Raw genomic sequence first — 19015 nt, 5'->3', positions numbered from 1 at the left:
AAAGAAAAACAAGGCAATAAAATAGATAAATCACGGGTAACCAAAGTCTATCTTATGGGCCAAAAATGGCTGTGGAGTTAGACAAGGCCTGGGCTCAACTTCTCCTTGAGTAGGGTTATATAGCCAAGTGATACTAGTACTACAGGTGCCACTGCCAGCATACATTCCATCATCTCAGTCCAATTGCTCAAAGCACCACATGCTGATCTGATATAACCTGAATATAAAGCATTGCATGGTAGGCCCTTCAATCTCCACAGGCCACACTCTGAGGTTAAAAAGGTATCTCCAGCTTAACCAAAATGGGTACAACCATCAGAATCCTGGCAAGTTGCTAATGAGGACATATTTGGGTCCCTAATGTAAGATAGAAGCAGGCATCCCTATTCCAATTGTACTCTAGACAACTCACATCTGCTCTGGATCACCCTGAGGTGGATCCAATCTTTTCTACCCTTTTCTATACTCTGAACAGCATTGTCTAATGTGGTCTAAAAGAATCAAACTCAAAGAGATGAAGTGCTCTCCAAGAGACCATAGTAATTTGGAAATGACCCACAACTACTTTGTTAAACCTCCCTGCAGAACCTTGCTGCAGGACTCAGGTTGCTAAGAATTCAGTGTTGTGCCCAGCACTACATGAGAGGATTTTTAAATGTGGTGTATACATGGATAGGGAAATAATAAAATTGTTTTTAATTTGGGGCGGGCGGGAGGGAAGAGGGAAACAGTTACAGGAAATTATTGTGAAGAATCTTATCTCTTTTCACTTTCCATGGGAGCAAGCTAGTTTGGAAACTACTGTACCTTGGCTTACATCTATTGCACAAAAGACCCACTAGACAAGAAAGAAAGTCTACCGGGAAGGACTTCATTCAAGCAGCCATCCTTGGCACAAATTTGTCCTGAGAGTACCAGAAAGTCTACATTAAGGCAACAAAGGCAGGAATCTTGTTTGCTAGAGTAATTCTTTGACAAAAAACTGTCTCCTAGTTATATGTGGTGAAGACACATCCAATGGATTAGCTACTTAGAATGTGGAACTAAACCAAAGCAGATTTTGGTTTTTAAATGATCAATTCTTGGTTTGAATGATTACTGAAAGAAGCTGCAAGGGAAGAGGGAACTGTTGCCTCCCTCCTTGGGACTGGTGAGACTGTAGCTTGGAACCGGAGGATCAGTGAGAGACCAGAAGACCAATTAAAAGACTTCTATAGGCCCTACCAGAATGAGTTCCCTTGGATTTGCAAAACTTTAGATATCCATCACTGCTGGGTCTACCTCTAAAGAGAAAACAACTGGAATAAGTACCACTCTTATTCAATAGATCTGTGTGGAATCAGGCACATCTGTTCACTTTACTGACTAGACTAAATTTGAACCACTTCGAACCACTCTAAACTGCATTGGCTCTGCAATGCCAACAAGAGAAGGTGACCTGATTCTATCTGCAAAGCAACAGATCCGTTAACTGAAATGCAATTGCAGGGTCTCTGTTGCTGACAATGCTTGGGGCAGAAAGAATCCAGCTTGACTTTCAGATCCCAGGGTTAGTGGTAAGAAAAAAAAAGTTCAATCCACAGGGAGAATATTGCCATTATTTAGTTGTTTGCCAACAGAATAAGTATATATTTGTCAAAGCCTTTGAAGCACAAAGGGTAGCCATCAGTAGATATTTAGAGTTTCTTAATTATGTTATAAACAAAATCTCCAAGACAAATCCTAATGTAATTCCCTCTCCCTAACTACTCTTCAGAGAGTTTATCTTGCTATAGAAGTAACTGAGGGCATGTCTACACAAAGTTCCAGAGCAAATCCATGTGGAAACATTTTTATACCAGAACAAAAAAGTGGGTTAAATGAAAAGGAACAAGGCACTCTTTTTCCAGAACGAGAATGTCAAGATATGGAGTTTATAAGGAACAGCTACTGTGCTTTAAATTCACACCCTACCTTAATCCACACTAACTTTCAAGGGCAGACAAGACCTGATTGATGTTAAACTTAACAGGACAGTAGAAGGACAAGAAATAAATGCAACAGGCTAACTCCCTCCCTCTAACGCATACCGAATTCAAGGGACATACTAACAATGACCTCTAAATAATGAAAACTCAGGCGAGGTCAAGCATCCTCCATTCAGCGGATAAGGGAGGGAGTCATTAAGAAATGGGATAAGCTTTATTTGAATGAAAATACTCACTTGAGAATCTAACCCAGTCAATGTGTGTTTCACTTGCAGGTTAATCTAGTGTAAATGGTGGGTTCTCTGTAACTTGAAGTCTTTAAATCATAATCTGAGGGCTTCAGTAACTCAGTCAGAGGTTACAGCTCTATTACAGGAGTGCATGGGTGAGATTCTGTGGCCTGCAATGTGCTGGAGGTCAGATTAGATGATCATGATGGCCCATTCTGGTCTTAAACTGTGTGTGTTTCTAGTTGGAGCAAACAACTCTACAACAAAATTAGATTCTGAACTTGCCTTAAAAAAATATCAAAACCAGACACCTCTAGATAGAGATGAGAATGTCTTGAAGAAAAAGCAAGTTAAAGCAGCTTGAGCAAGGGAAACCTCAGTTGATACCAATACAATAAGCACAAATGTCTATGGACTATATCCAAGACAAACTTTGTGGAAAGGATACCTTTAGCAGCTTTCCATTTGGAACGGCAAGGCTAACTATGCTCCACAGACTATCCTAGGGTCCAATCCTAGGTACGTAAAGGACAGAGGTATTTTCCATAATTTATTTCACATGAAATATTTCCATAGGTGATAACACACAAAAAAAGTGTTTCATAATTAGTTTTATTTGAAGTGTATAGCAGTTGAAAGTGTTTTTGCTTAGAGTTTGTATGGATGAAATATTACTCTACAGAACTAGGAGTAGTCTAGTGCAGGGGTTGGCAACGTTTGGCACGCGGCTCGCCAGGGTAAGCACCCTAGTGGGCCGGGCCAGTTTATTTACCTGCTGACGCGGCAGGTTTGGCCGATCGCGGCCCCCACTGGCCGCGGTTTGCCGTCCTGGGCCAATGGGGCGGCGGGAAGCCACGGCCAGCACATCCCTTGGCCCGCGCCGCTTCCCGCCGCCCCCATTGGCCCGGGACGGCGAACCGCGGCGAGTGGGGGCCACGATCGGCCGAACCTGCCGCGTCAGCAGGTAAGTAAACTGGCCCGGCCCGCCAGTGTTCTTACCCTGGCGAGCCGTGTGCCAAACGTTGCCGACCCCTGGTCTAGTGGTTGCAGCCTGCTGCTGAGGAGTTGGACTCCTGGGTTCCACTCATGAGTCTGCTACTGACTTGTGATGTTAATTTAGGCAAGTCATTTAATCTCTCAGTTCTTTATCCTATCTCCCCAACCAAATGGGCATCTGCTGCTTGAATAGTACCTATCTAAAAGTTCTGTTGAGACTCAAGCATATAGTTTCTCCTTTGAAGCTAGTATCACTTGGTTTATGGTCTAAGCACCCCAAGTGTATAAACTTTGAAAGGGCAAAGAAAGAACAAAAAAAAAATGCATTTTTTTTTTTTTTTAAAGGGAGCAGATACTTTCCCCCATGCTTTATTTTAAAAGGAGGTGGATGAAGGAATCCAAACTTTTGATTTCCTCTGGTGTAGGATATTCAGACCACAAGAGGGCACCAAAACCAAAGCATCCTCTTAAAAATAAAGTGTACAACTGCTGTTAAATAAATAACCTGTGTTGCAAAATACACATCATAACATCAAAAAGAATGTGATGAAATGCATATTACCTAGGAAAACAGGCACCCATATGCAAAAATATTTGCATTCATAGTACATGGTGGTATGAACATAGTGTATGCTGAAAAGCTTACAGCAAACTTCACCTGTACTTTGTAACCAATAAAAAGGCACAAGAACTAGAATATTTAATAATAGCACACCCACCTGGCGTATAAGTCAGACAATTTGAGACTGAAAAGACACTGGAAAGTCTAAATCATTAAAACAAATTATGATTTCAAAATGGAAGAAAATGTATTCAGTCTATATACTAGGGGGTATTTAAATCTTCCTTTTAAAAAGGTTTGCTTTTTAAAATGACAACACAACTTGAGGCCAGGAGATCATACAAACGGAAACAATTAGAAAGAGGGGTGTAATTATTCATATAGGCAAAATAAATATTTTGTTTAAAAATAAAGGGTTTTTTGCGTGCCTATAGTTTAGCATTATATGCAACAAAGCAGCTTTTTTGAGCACAGGGCATGGGAAGCTCCCATACTACAGAAGCTGCCTCTTTTCAGCAGTCACCTGAGAAATGATCCAACTTTAATCTTTAGTGGAGTTCAAAGTTACTCTGTGCTATGGCAAGCAGCACTTCCAACATCTGAGTGTTCAGATTATGGCATTATGCAGTGTAAGGACAACCGCTTTCCAAAGGGTTAAAGAATTTTCAAAGAGGAAGCTTCTTATGTTAATATGAGGTTTTTAACCTCTCACAGATGTTCAGGGATAAAAAAAATGCAACAACATCCACCACAGAGTTCTTTTCATTATCAGACGGAACATCTGCAGCTTGCTGCACTGGCAGTACCAGAAGAATATAGTTGACAGGAACGACTAACTCCTGAAAGTAGCTTTTGGGATGCTATGGAGTTGACCAATGTTTCCTGTTTGCATTTTAAGTCCTTTATGTCAATTTCTTTGATCCTGTTACTTGCACACCCTTTAAGACTACTTTAAACAGCTGTTGTGCTGCCTGTCCTTCCAATTATGTTTAATATGTATAGGAAATACTTGACTTGGCATTCTTCTAATAACTGATCCCCAGGTAATTAAACATCTGAGCTCCCACATCACTTTCCAAGGGCCAGCATAGGTAGGACCCTTGACAGTTAGTCTCTTGGTTGGTATTCCCCCCATTCCAAGGAAATTGGGGAAGTGTTTCTGTTGCTCTAAATTATGTAAAGTGAACGCAGATGCTAGAATGATAGTGCCTAAAGACTCTTATTTATCAACAACAAGAGTCCATAATTTTCACCTGTTGACAGAAACACATTTCCTGCGGTGACATTGCCTGTCTAGAAACCTGAAAGTAAAAGAGTTTAATATCACTGTGGGTATTTATAGGGACACGGAAGGGTAGGTTTTTATCAGCCATTTTTGACAAACAATGAAAACAGTTTTGTGGATTTAACCCATTCCCTTGCAGTGTTTAAAACCCAACCTCAACAGTACTGGGTTAGTGCCCTAGATCTGGAAGGTGAAAACTAAACATAAAAATGAGACAGAGTGGGACTGTTAAGTTTAACCTGCTTCAGATACTAAGTGCCCTGATTCCAATATGTCAGTCAGCTCCCCGCAAAACAAAGATGGCAGGAAAATAAAGCTTGCTACTCAGATGGTGGTTGTTTTCAGGTGGGGTGGGTAATCTAGCAGTAATAAGCATCCAATAAAAAATTAGCATTCCTATAGCACACCCTCAAAAGTTCTATATAAACATTAATCCAGTGTCACAACATTCCTAAGAGGTAGGGATGAGTTACCCTCATTTTACAGAACCAAAACAGAAAAAAGATACATGAGCCTCACAAACAGTCTATGCAAGAGCCAAAACTACAGTTCAGCAACGTGTACTTCCTAATCCCATGCTCACACCATTAGACCATGCTGCTTCACAAATTCCTCCCTGAGCCCATTTGCTCCTTTCTTGTAAGCAGGCACAGAATCAAAGCAAATAAGAAGTCAATACCTTGTGTGTCTTGCAACCTGTCCCAATTCACAGTTATGTAGCAGACAGGCAGAGCACAGGGATAATACAACATGCACACATGCCTGTAAACTGAAGCACAGGCAACCTTGCTAGTGTTCTTTTAAAGAATGCAAGACGAATACTTATCAAAGGCCCGGGATTATACAAAAGTTTAATTCCCAGGTTCTGAGTTTTAAGCACAGCACATGCTGCAAGAGTGCTCTTATATCTGGCAACACATGTGAAGGGCTTCAAAATTAAGGAGTGGTGTGGGTGTGTAATTATGCTGGTTGACCCACTAGGTGTGTGTATATATAGAAACAATGGGACAAAGCTGAAAAAGGGGGAAAAACATCATGAGCGTCAGGAGACTATTTTTAGCAATAATTCATTTAGGCTCTGGAAGAGTGCCCCAAGGCAAACAACAGAATCCCCATTGCTGAAATTATTCAAACATATGCTTGACAATGTGCTGCACTGGCAGTGGAAGGACTGTTTTTTTTCCATTTCTAAAATGTATGATTTAGTAAGCAGCATATAGGTACGCAGTATGCATCTTATCACTGAGAGAGTGTTTCAATTTACTATGAAGCCAGCAGCAGCAAGTGCATCTCATAGTAAATTACTCATGTACTTCTTAGTAAGTTACTTATGTACTTCTCATCTGTTTCTATAAATACCTTAAGATGTAACAGATTTTAGATGAGAACACTGTGGGTTGTTTTACATATTTGCAATGCAGTGTTCATCCTTTTGGTTAAACAGTTTATGGCTTACTGTATTTCATAAGATGGTATAATACTAAACAGCAATTAAATCATGGGATATATGTGCCTGTCCCACAATAATTATGTTCTTAACTAAACCTCACAATAAACCGATCTCATCGAAAAGCTAGAATTGAAATTAAAATCCTACCACTAAAAATCGTGATTTCTTCAAAGTTGTGCAAACACTTGTGTGCAGGCCTGAGACAAGCAGGGACAACCCAAAATACATGTGCACACATGTAGGTATCTCTGTGAAAACCCCAATTTGTCTGTGCACTCTCAGTATGTGTACACTTATGATGATTTCAGACACTTTTGAAGTCTTGGTCCCCACTTTCCAACAACCTATGTATATTTTCCTTTTCAGTCCATCTGACTACAACTACACCATGGCATAGGGGTGCAATTTCCAGCTTGCATACATACTCAATGAGAGCTAGCATGAGTTATAAACAGCGTAGCCATGGAAGCATGGGCAGCAGTAGCACAGCTTAGACATGCTGAGTACAAACCCATGTGTACCTACTCAGCATGGATGCTGCCTGTACTTGTGAGGCTATAGTCTACTATTTATAATCATGCTAGCTCTCCCCAAGCTAGCATGAGTATGTGTACATGAGCTGGGAATCACACCCCCAGCTTGTAGTGTAGGTGTAGCCTAAATGTGCAAGGAATAAAAATTCCCAAACCATTCTCAGCATCCTAGAACTGTCTTTCTTCTCTTCCCCGTAAAAGAAAGACAAACAAGTCCATTTTTGCATTCTTAAGATTTTAGATTTTGGTTTAAACCCATGTTTTAAACCAGAAAACTCATCAATATCAAGGTTGAATACACTGGTAAGTTTATTTTAAAAACATTTCAATAAAACAAAGACATTTACACCATGTGTCAATTTCATACTTCTAATTGTTCTGCATTGGCCAGTGATGCATGAGATAACCTATATCAGAGCTTCTCAAGTTATCTGATGTGAGGGACCGGCAATTTTTTCCCCCAATGTGCCAGGGACCAGTGCCATATTATTATCCTATTCAACACTCTAATGAGGAAACTCACCACAGACCGGCAGCCGATGGCTTGCGGACCGGCAGCGGTCTGCGGACCACCACTTTGAGAAGCACTGACCTAGATGGTCTCTCCCATCTCTATAATACAAAGGAGCAGCATGACATGAAGAGGCACAAAAAAAGGGAACAGTACAAATGTATGGCAAGACACCTAGAAACTTGATTTCTGGCATTAATGAAGTTAATATACCTGGTAAATGTTCAGCTTCCCTTTTGATTATAAGCCTTACAGGTTCCCTAAAGGACCTCACAGTTAAACATTCCTGCTCTGTTAACACATGCTCACATTAGCAAAAGCCATACTGTTTGCATAGTTTTCACAAGCAGTGTGGGCAGAGGTTCCCCACCCTCCCATCCCCTGAGAACCATGTAAGTCTCCTAAAGTGGTCTACAACCCTGTGTTATAACATGAACAGAAAATAAAAGCCCTGGTTAGGGAAACCATGTTAACAGCAGCAATTAACACTTGTTGAAGTACACTTTCAAATGTGGTGAGGCGATCAAGAAGGTGCACATACAAGGAACTGCGAGACCGAAAAACTCTTGTAGAAGCACAGGTAGTTTCAGACAGAGCCACTGTTCATAAGACTCTTGGGTCATGTTAAATAGAGTAATTTAAAAAAGTGTCTTTTCTTTCTGCTTCTATTTCAAAATAGAATTGGCTTTTGTTAAGGTTTCAGTCCAATAAGGTTCTAGGGATTCAGGTAAGCAACCAACCCCACTAAAATCATTTTAAAAAGACAGGAAGATTTTTATAAGCCACACGAAAGGCTGCAGTACAGTTCCATCCTGGCTGGAAAAACTGCAAGGGAAAACATTTCAAATTGACACACCATTTGGGAAATGACTTTTAACAGATTTTAGGGATGGTAGCCCAGAATGAAGAGCTCCTTCCAAGTCAGCGTTAGGAAAGAGGGTTTTGGAATGGAGGTAAATGAGAAGCCTAACACTTGGGCAGTAACACCACCTACTAAAATATATTTATAAAGGCCAACCAAAGGTTTTTTGTTTTGTGCACCAAATAATGAAATGAAAATGTGCAAATGCATCAGGAAATAATATTACGCTGGTGGCATAGTCTTGGAAGATCACCTGTGATGTGTTGCATTCACATCGATCAAAGGCCAACATATTTCTTGGTATATATTTAAAGTGTTCAATTCCAGATGCTAAATCAGAGAAGAGATTTGTTCCCATACATTTTCAGGAACTCGGGAAATCCTTAGGGGAAGGTATTAGTAATATTAAAATCAAACACATTTATCTCATCATATGAGGCTTTCATTTAAATACTGAGTAAAATCATCCAGAAGTGTCCCTTGGTGATGGTTTCACAGAAAAGGGACTGCCAAATACATTCAGAAATGGTCTTCAGGATAGCTTGGGAGCAGCACATGCACCATTAGCAAGTACATAAAAGACATCTGAAATATTCAATGAGAGGAAGGTTCACTCAATTTCACTTGGCTCCAGAAGGTTGTACTTTGGATCTTAGAGTAGCCATTAATGGCAACAAAGCATCACATCTCCAGACATATTTTTAAAAGAACATGTCTTTTTCAGCCCCTACCTCACTGTGGATTTTAAAAAAAAAAAAAACAACTAGAAATTCAGAAACACTTACTGTAGGTCCTGCATGAATAAAGAAATGATCATGTAGTGTAGTAAGAGTGCATTATGGAGCATTTCTAAAAAGTAAATGCCATTTAAAATCTATTATTCAAGCCTGGAAGTACTGGATTAAAAAATTAACTATAATAGACAATATTCCCTACCAGAACCTATAGATTTAAAAGAAAGATCTCAGAATACTTGTCTGAAGAACTTAAATGGGCATATAAGGGGGCTAAGAGTAACACACCAGTTATAGCTGTGCAATGACATGGAGACACATGGATTCAACCCTCATTACCTACAAAACGAGGGGTTAGCTTGCTGTGAAGGCAGCATGTTCTCTGTACTTAACTGCAGCACCTCTAGTAACATAAGTAGACCTGAATTAGCTCTGAATGGAGTACTATCCTCTCTCCCAGAGGAGATGTGTCTCAATGTTAGTCCTTGCTGGCAGAGAGGAGTGTAAACAGAGGGAAATGGGATGATTCTTGGGAAAGAATAAGGCTATGTCACTTTTTGACCATTTTTCAGGAGCTGCTTACCACTGCATACAGAAGAGGTGATGTTGTACACAAAAGGACAAAACTGCAGACAGCGGATCAACTTCAGGTTGCTCTCACACTCCTGACACTTTGTAGTTAAATCCAGCCCATGCCTGAAGGCTTGCAAGGCTCTGCTGACATTCTTCAGAGCCAGATAGGCATTTCCTAGGCTCAAGAAAGTCAGGGGCTGCAAAGAGAAAAGCAACCTTGTATCAGCACAACAAATGTGTTCCCAGTTCAAAATTGAAGGTAGCTATTGCAATAGACCAAGTCTCATGCCCTCCACACTCCCAAATCAGCTAGAAGGGTCTTAGGCATAAGGGACTGCTTATTCCTAGAATGCAGAATATTCAACCTAAATTATTGGTTTTAAAACCAATAATTAGTTGGACATACTGGCTGTGCTTAGGATTTCAGGTTTTTAAAATGACAAATCTGTGATATACCCACAAGTGTAACAAACCACTGATTTACAGCCGATCTTAAACATAGCACATTCTACATATGGCAGCAAAGAATGTGAAGGGAAATGTTTTAGGGGAGTTTTTAGTAAGGAGCCAAGCAGTCTAAAGCAAAAGGTACCACGTAACAGGAGATCTAATACGGAATGGAAGTGCCGATTAGTCTTTTGCCAATCCAAGCTTCTTGTTCTCCGGAAAATAATTAAAGTACTCAGAGCTCCAATTTCACACCGACTTGGGATTTGTGTCTTTTGGCCCATTGTTCAATTCTTTACAGTAGTAAGCCAACACTCTTACTCATAACTTTGACTAGCCCAGAGCAATCTCTTGTAGCAGAGACAAAAGACATTGTAATAATTCTTCAAAACTAACTTTGACATGCATTTTTAGATATCATCCAGTGATTTAAGTCCTGGCACACAATGAAGCATTACACTTTGTTTTCAAAAGCATCTTTATGGTTTATGTAGAGAAATTAAGTGCTGCATTTAACCCTGTGACCAGAATAATAGCCATGCTGAAGCAACAGAGCAGCCAATTTCCTCCACTAAACGATACTTCTTGTCATGGAACTTTTAAGACTAGTCATGGCTTTCAAAAATGTTGCTTGTAGTATTAAAAACTTCAGAAGAGTGTGTGCTTTTAACAATCTGATGATGCAATTAAGTCACAAGATACTAATTCATGTCCATAGAGTTAATTCAAATTTGAGTTCAGTCTGATGCTCCAGCCAATCTTAGTCAGACAGTTTAATTGATTCTTCTTCTTCTTCTTATGACCTCCCATCACGTGTTGCTATCTTCACTTGGTGGTACTACTTCTTGGGTGCCTTTGGTAATTCATTGCAACTCATTCATTCATACAAGCCCCAAATCATCCTGCCCTATTGTTAATCATGCCTTCTTGTTCAGCTTGTCTTTCCCTTACACACCAGAGAATCCCCTTTCACACCAGAGAATCCCCTTTAAATGCTAACTCTAATCTATCCACAGTCTGGTTAGCATTGTTAATATCAGGCTTTTGTGGTAAGTTAACTGACATCACTATAGCACGACACACTCAAGTTTGATTGCAATACTCTTAGTCTTGAACTGCTGTAGAGTTTTGCCAAAGGAAGAACCTTTGGAAGAACTATTTGAATAAACTCCTGCTAGTGCAACCTGTTTCTAAATACCATGGGTATTGTCACGCCCTCCCTCCAATTTCCTAATTCAAACATTTCATCACTTATCCATTGCTTTATGATCCTCCTTTTTCATATACTTATCTGCAATCTAAATTAGTTAGATTCCTTTTCAAACTGTTGCAAAATTGCTGCTACCTCTTGTATTAAAAATACCCCGATGCTACACAGCTGATTCTATTTTTGTCCTCTCCACTTATTTTAAAGTGAATTTAGTGCTGGAGTAGGGTTACCATTCGTCCGGATTCCCCCGGACATGTCCGGCTTTTTCGGGTTAAAAATAGCGTCCGGGGGGAATTTGTCAATGTCCGGACTTCCCCTCCTCCCCCCTCCCATACAGAGCGTGCGCGCGGCTTACAGAGCAGCCGGGGCTCCAAAAGCCAGAGCCAGAGCCAGAGCCCTGCTTGCACTTCCCCCTCCTCCCTCCTGAAACTTGACACCCCCCCTCCTCTCCCTCCCTCCCTCCCTGCACTCACAGATCCCCGGCTGTTCGTCTGGAGCTCCGAGCCTGCTCCCCTCCCGCTCTGCAGCGCAGTAAGGGGGCCGGGGGTCAGAGAAGCGGCAGGGAGGTTTGGGGGGGGGGGGTAGTCAAGAGACAGGGAGCAGGGGGGAGGGTTGGATGGGTCAGGGAGTTCGGGGGGGGCTGTCTGGGGGTTGGGGGTGTAAGGTTTTGGGTAGTCAGGTTACAGGTGGGGGGGTCTCAGGAGGGGGCAGTTAGGGGACAAGGAGCGGGGGGGGTGTTTGGGAGTTCTGGGGGGGGCTGTCTGGGGGTTGGGGGTGTAAGGTTTTGGGTAGTCAGGGTACAGGTGGGGGGGGTCTCAGGAGGGGGCAGTTAGGGGACAAGGAACAGGGAGGCTTAGGTAGGGGGTGGGGTTCTGGAGGGCAGTTAGGAGCAGGGGTCCCAGGAGGGGGCAGTCAGGGGACAAGGAGCGGGGGGGGGGTGGGGAGTTCGGGGCGGACTTTCTGGGGGAGGGTGGATAAGGTTTTGGGCAGTCAGGGTACAGGTAGGGGGTGGGTTCTGGAGGGCAGTTAGGAGCAGGGGTCCCAGGAGGGGGCAGTCAGGGGACAGGGAGCAGAGGGGTTTAGATGGGTCAGGAGTTCTGGGGGGGGCTGTCAGGGGGTGGGGGTGTGGATAAGGGTTGGGGCAGTCAGGGGACAGGTAGGGGGTAGGGTCCTAGGGGGCCAGTTAGGATGTGGGGAAGGTCTAAGGAGGAGGCAGTCAGGGGACAAGAGGCAGGGAGGCTTAGGGAGGGGATGGAGTCCTGGGGGGCAGTCAGGGGACAAGAGGCAGGGAGGCTTAGGGAGGGGATGGAGTCCTGGGGGGCAGTCAGGGGACAAGGAGTGGGGGGGAGGGTTGGGGGTTCTGAGGGGGCAGGAAGTGGGAGGGAGTGGAAGGGGCAGGGGCGGGGCTAGGACAGGACAGGGGCGGGGCTGGGGCGGGGCTCCTCCCGTCCTCTTTTTTGATTGTTGAAATATGGTAACCCTATGCTGGAGGGACTGACAACCCTGGAGACTCAAGTCCTTTGTCCAAATAAGAGGGACAGCATAGGAAGACACGACCAAATCTAATTGTGCAACCATCAGCTTCCCATACTACTGCCGAAGTGCCTCAACTCTAGGCCCCAAATATGATGGGGGAAGGAGGAGTTGTGATTTGGACTCTTGTCCCCTGGGAACTGGAGTGAGACAAACTCATTTCACTTAGGGTTGTTTCTCCCTTTTGTTTTTGTTTAAGACTTGCACAACTTTTTCTGGCCAATCCAGTAGTTATATACATCTCTTATTACAAGGAGAAAAGTTGCAAACATGGTCTATTTATATTTAAAGAGAATTGAATATCAATGTTTTCTCTGAGAAAATTTTCTTCAAATCATTTGCAGGCTACAAAGTACTTACTCTACAAAATTTAGAAATATACCATAACTTTATACCAGGCATATTTATAGTTAATGAGAAATAAAGTTAATCAAAATATTTGCAAAGATACAACAGCTTTTGCAATAGTCTATTCCCACAAGATATCACAAGCGGCATTAAAAAAATGAAAAGAACAGAATGTAAAATGCATGAGATTAATCAAGAAAACAAAGGAATCATCCAGGCAGCAGAGATTGGTGTGTGTTATGAATGGATATCTAGATAGCCAAGAGATTATTTTTGCACACTACTTCTTTTGGAATACCTTTTGATCAGCAGCATTTTCTTTGATAATGCAACAGTCTTGTTCTGACAATTGGAACTCATTTTGAATTATTTTAATGAAGAACTCATTGGTTAAACTTGAAGTGAAGAGAAGACATTATTTCCCAAGTACTTACAACACCCCAAGAAAAAAACAAAGTTCCACAGTACTGGCTAGTGTTTCAATAATCCAGTTTTGCACTGTCTTCCTACATTTCTGAAAGGCATGTTATTTATCTTTATATCTATCTACCCATTATGTGGGAGGCAGCAGATTCCAAATTAACTCTTCTGCACAGCTAAGTGATGACTAATATTGAGGGCATGGCTACACAAACACTATATGGCAAGCTGGGGTGTAGTGCCATGCACTAACGGTCTGCATGGACCCTGCTGTTCACTAAAAGCTTTCTAGTGTGCATTGATTTACTGTTGTTTGAATGCGCAGTAGGGAACTTCTGGAGCACAGTACCTGAGTCCATGCAGTTAATGTATGGCATGCTGGAGCGCTGTAGATTTACACCCCAGCTTGTTCTGTAGTAAGTGTTTATGTAGACGTACATGTAGATTTCCAAATCTAATTGTGCAACCATACGTTTCCAAAAGAAGAGGGTACAGTCACACACTTTTCATTTCTCTTGCATCTTCCATCAGAAAACTTCAAAGCACTTACAAACATGAATTAATTAATCCTCACAACAGCACTATGAAATAGGGAAGACGTATTAGCCCCATTTTACAGATGGGGAAATTGAGCCACAGTAGGTAAATTACTCGAGTAATATTACGTGATGAATCAGTGGCAGGGCTAGGACAGTACTTTGATCTCCTGACTCCCAGTCCTGTGCTTTAGTCACAAGACCACACTTACCCTCATGTACAACCAGTCTTAGTGAAACTGCTGGGTAGAAGCAACTTCTAAACAGCTTACCTCCTATCAAACCTGATCTAAACACATTTTATGTAATAGTTTCTCTTTTCTCCAACACACAAGGATTAAATGTTAACATAGCATCAAGAATCTCCATTTTAGATACCAGTGATGCCAGGAATTGAATAAAAAAACCCAGCCAGCTGGTTGGAATTCTGTTGTCCAGAAGCAACCTAATTTGTCGCCCATATTTAAAGCGATTTATTCTTCCAGACATTTATATTCTAAGCATCCAGTGTTATCTGGCACTTTAATTTCCTGATCTTATCAAACATGAAGCAGCAACTTAAATGAACACATTCCAAATGAGATGCCTGAAGAATTACATGTATGAGGAGAACAAAACTTGGGGTTGGGAATTAATGAAGCATCTTCCAGGAAGAGTTTTGTTGTTTATTACTAATACAAAAGCAACCCTTACCTCAGAATTATTGATGGCCACAGCTTTTAGCAGGAGCCTGCTGGCATCCAGATGAAGACCATAATGAATCAAAAGGTTAGCTAGATTGACTAAAGGGATATCCTGATACTCATGTGGGGCTAAGTTCAATGCTTTTTGCAAGCACGTGACAGCAAAGGTGCTATTTCCAACCGCACGCCAGTAGAGTCCAGCCTCATTAAGCATAAGCCATAAAGGATCCCTTGGCTGAAAAAAAAAAAGTCATAACATTTCAGGAATATACAATCACTTACCATAAATTCTCTCCAACATAAGCAACTCAGTGTATTGCTTTATGAACTGGATACAATTTATTCTACCCTCTACCTTGGCTGAAGGTAGTTAGCTTACCAGCTGAACTTCACAAGTGCGGGATAGATGAACTAATGTTAATTTAGTAGCACCTGTTGCTCAGCAAGAGCATTCAGATAGCATCCTTGATTCATGTGATTGCCCCGAATGATTTCCACAAAGTCCTTTAATGCTGCCTGGCCACAGGAATCAATGATTCTTAGCCCTTTGCCATTCCAGAGTGTAAGACCCACATTGCACATGTGGCAACCATCAATTTGAGAAGTAGTCAGTTTCAAAAAGCCAATTTGAGGTTTTAGAATCACATTTTCCTATTTTAAATAATTATCTATCCAGTCATATTTTGGGTAGTGCCCACAATGTGCTTGGCAACTGTCTAAACATATAGCAAGATAGTCACTGAACCCAAATGCTCACAACTTAAAGTAGTAAACATGGTCGGGCAGAAGGATAAAATGTACGATCAGATTTCTGATTATTCTTAGCTGGCCCTTGACCTGTAGTTACATAAACAGACTAATTCATTCTTTAGAGAAGTAACAATGAAACTAATTATGTAGAGTTGTGTCAAATACACAACAAAATATGTAAAACAAATACGCTCTCTCTTTCAGTTTAGAAATTTTATAACCATAGTGGGTAAAAGTTTTCAGAAAGAAGTAAATTTTGTACATAATGGTATTTCTTCAGCATTTTTGAATCAACAGCCTTATACCAAAAAGTTTTATTTGCATTACAAGATATAATGGATATCTTAATATGCTGTCAAATCCCTTTTCCAATGTTTCTTGGTTAATCTGTAACTGTAGGACAAATCTAATGCTTCAATCCTGCAACAATTTACACATGTGTAATGTTACTTGTGTGAGTAAGTCTTATTGATGAGACCACTAACTGAATAATGTCACACATGCATGCAGATCTGTCAGGGGTGCATTCTTAGGCCCTATACTGAAACACACACACACAAAAAAATATAGTACTAAATGCAATGGCCTATGTATGCAGGGAGTAATTAGTTTTTAGTCCTAGACATAACTGTAGTAAAAGCTATTATCGTCTAGAACTTTTTTTTCTAGAAAGACTTTTGTATTTCAGGTTTTTGATTTTTTGTTTTGTTTTTTTTTTTGGGGGGGGGGGGGGAGGAGAAGGGAGAAGACTGATTTTTTTGTATTTCTAGTTGTAAATTCTGGTTCCTCCTCCCAGCACTTCGTAGCAGAAGCAGTTATTTTCAGATTTACTACAGCTTTCTTAGCTGATTTTACTAACTGCAAAAGACACACTAATTAAAATAAAATCATTTTCAATGGAACAGCTGCAGGGTTCTGTGCACAATTCCTTTTCCCTCCCTTCACATTGTCAGGGACAAGCAACATGCTGCCTATCATTCTGACCAATATTGTCTCACTGTTTCCATGTAATCCCCACATTGGCCTGTCTGTATGCATCCAAGTATTATATACTTCATTTGTAAGCTCTTTGGGGGCAGTGACTGTCTTTTTGTTCTGTTTGTATAGCGCCTAATACAAATGGGGTCCTGGTCCATAACTAAGACTTCTAGGTGCTACAGTAATAATTAATAAATGCTGTGCATGACTTAGCAATGGCACTGCTTATAAGGGTATTGCCAAGGCTTTAATCCTATATTTTCAACATAATGCTGTCATTACTTTAAACATTCAAACCTGTTTGCAGACACATTTTGTCTTTCCCCAGGAAGACCATGATGCTTACTGCTGAACTTCTGCTCTGAAAATGCCCCGTCCTCTGCAATTTGTGCACATAAGCATGACAAGAACATGCTTATGACGTGCTCTAACTGGTTAAGAAGTTGTTTATTGGAGAAGTTTTTTCAGCACTAAAGCCATGAAATAACTGAGTATTACCAAGAAAAAACCTATGCATTCAGATGGCCACCGAAGAAAACTCAGAAGGTAAGACATTAGGCCTGCAAAGGATTGTTATGTGCACAAGAATATGAATACCACTCAGATCCGTTCTGCTTCTTATGGGCAACGAAAAGATGCACAAACACTCCACATATTGTATTTAGGCTTTGCCAACGTGATGTACACACAGAAAGGCAGCATGTCAACAGAGTTAATTTGACATCTGTTAAGATCTAATATGATTTCTCCAAAAGTTTTCCTCCATCCTGACATTTACTATTCTTATTTGTATTGTGGTAGCACTCAAAGGCCCTACTCACGATCAGGGTCCCATTGTGCTAAGTGCTGTGCAAACACTTAAGACAGTCTCTGCCTGAAGAGCTACCAATCTAAACAGACAAGCCAGACAAAGGGTGGGGGAAAGGAATACAACATAAGCAAAACAAGGTCTATCATGTTAGTTCCAGGGGTATTATTTGTTTGATTCAGGAAATGGCACTGTATTCCCTCACACAATATCTTGCAAATTTTCACAGGAATGAAATTCACTCACTCCACCAGTGTTCTTACGTAGGAAGGAAGCTATAATAGGGTCCACTGAGTAAGCTGAGTGAAAGGGATGCTTCTCTGAACATTTGTGGTTCTTTGTGTAACCTAGATCGAAAGAAGTTACAAATTTCAGCTCTGCTATTCTCCCCAGGCAAGGCAAATTGTAAATAGTGTGCCACTGAACAACGTGAATCTATAAAAAGCAACAGAGTCTCCTGTGGCACCTTTAAGACTAACAGATGTATTGGAGCATAAGCTTTCGTTGGTGAATGCCCACTTCATTGGATGCATGAATCTAGTTATCACACGCATAGATAAACAAGAATTCTCAAATTTACTTCAAACTACAATTCTTGACTTACTTTCTTTATAGCATGAGAGATGAATACTCCTATTTGCTCCTCTGTAATAGTTTGATTGTTGATACGCGAATGCAAGATCTGAACAACATGAAAAGGCATTTAACAAAAAAATAGGAAGGAACATTTTAAAGTGATCTCTCAAACACAGTTTTTACAAGATATATCTATTTGGGTTGCTCAAGTCTCATAACCCTAAAATTTCCTAAGCCCCTTCTTTGTACTGTAGCTGAAAAGTGACCACTACAGATGCACTGTTGGTGGTCTGGGGGAGGGGAGAGTCTAAAGACCCATTAAAGCAACCAAGGGACAGTAAGCAATAAGGAAAGACAGCTATAAGCAGGTGTCTCTCCTGTGCCAACAAGGAGGTGGTAAAGCCAATGAACAGTTTTCATGTGGTCTTCAGAGGTTTAAGAAAACAGTACTTTCTAGATTAACTATCATTTTTTGTCTCACACACTTTTGATAGGTGTTTAAAGAGGCCATGTCATAGGATCTCATGCCAGATATTAAGAGCTTACACTTCCCAGCAAGGGGAAGCCTATGGAAGTACTGAGTACCTTGCGAAATCAGGCCCATCTTTTTGTTGCCAGAATCTGTCAAATCTTGAAGACCTTAGCTCTAAGACCATAAAAGGCAGACACTCAGAATGAAAAGGTTACCCATGAAAACAGTGCCTCTTACTTGTCTTGCATGATCATCTGGCATTTTAAATTTCAGCTCCAGATGACCATCTAGTTCTTTGACCAACGTGTACAGAGTTTCATTGTTACGGACATCAGTAATAGACGAACAATCTGGCAGCTGGGCCTCTCCATGCACATGGGCCTCTCCTGGGCTACGCAGGATCGAATGGACTCTGGCAGTGAAAAGAACCGAGAAACATGAGTTCATGTTTCAAATGGTGGGATGTAAACACACAAACAGCTGAGTGGCACATGGTTGGTCCTGTCCATACTACATTTTAACCATCTTAAATCCAGGTAAGGAGATAGTAA

The 19015-nt window shown here is 41.1% G+C and overlaps 1 protein-coding gene and 1 long non-coding RNA gene across 3 annotated transcripts in view; one reads left to right on the top strand and one right to left on the bottom strand.

Annotated features, from left to right (window-relative positions):
• The window catches only part of LOC128836507 (uncharacterized), a 172130-nt gene that overhangs the window by 23210 nt on the left and 129905 nt on the right, over positions 1-19015 (top strand). The gene's annotated exons all lie outside the window — the stretch shown is intronic.
• The window catches only part of TTC17 (tetratricopeptide repeat domain 17), an 86970-nt gene that overhangs the window by 36243 nt on the left and 31712 nt on the right, over positions 1-19015 (bottom strand). For both annotated transcript variants that reach the window (XM_054026841.1, XM_054026840.1), the window contains exons 13-16: positions 18702-18876; positions 18021-18098; positions 14891-15115; positions 9714-9900 (exon numbers count right to left, since the gene is read on the bottom strand). In XM_054026841.1, the coding sequence (XP_053882816.1) occupies positions 9714-9900; positions 14891-15115; positions 18021-18098; positions 18702-18876 (665 nt within the window). The remainder of the gene's footprint in view (positions 1-9713; positions 9901-14890; positions 15116-18020; positions 18099-18701; positions 18877-19015) is intronic.

The sequence above is a fragment of the Malaclemys terrapin genome, chromosome 4 (assembly GCF_027887155.1).
Source record: "Malaclemys terrapin pileata isolate rMalTer1 chromosome 4, rMalTer1.hap1, whole genome shotgun sequence".
Classification (NCBI taxonomy): domain Eukaryota; kingdom Metazoa; phylum Chordata; order Testudines; family Emydidae; genus Malaclemys; species Malaclemys terrapin.
Note: the sequence above shows the minus strand (reverse complement) of the source record. Positions and strands in the feature narration are given on the sequence as shown.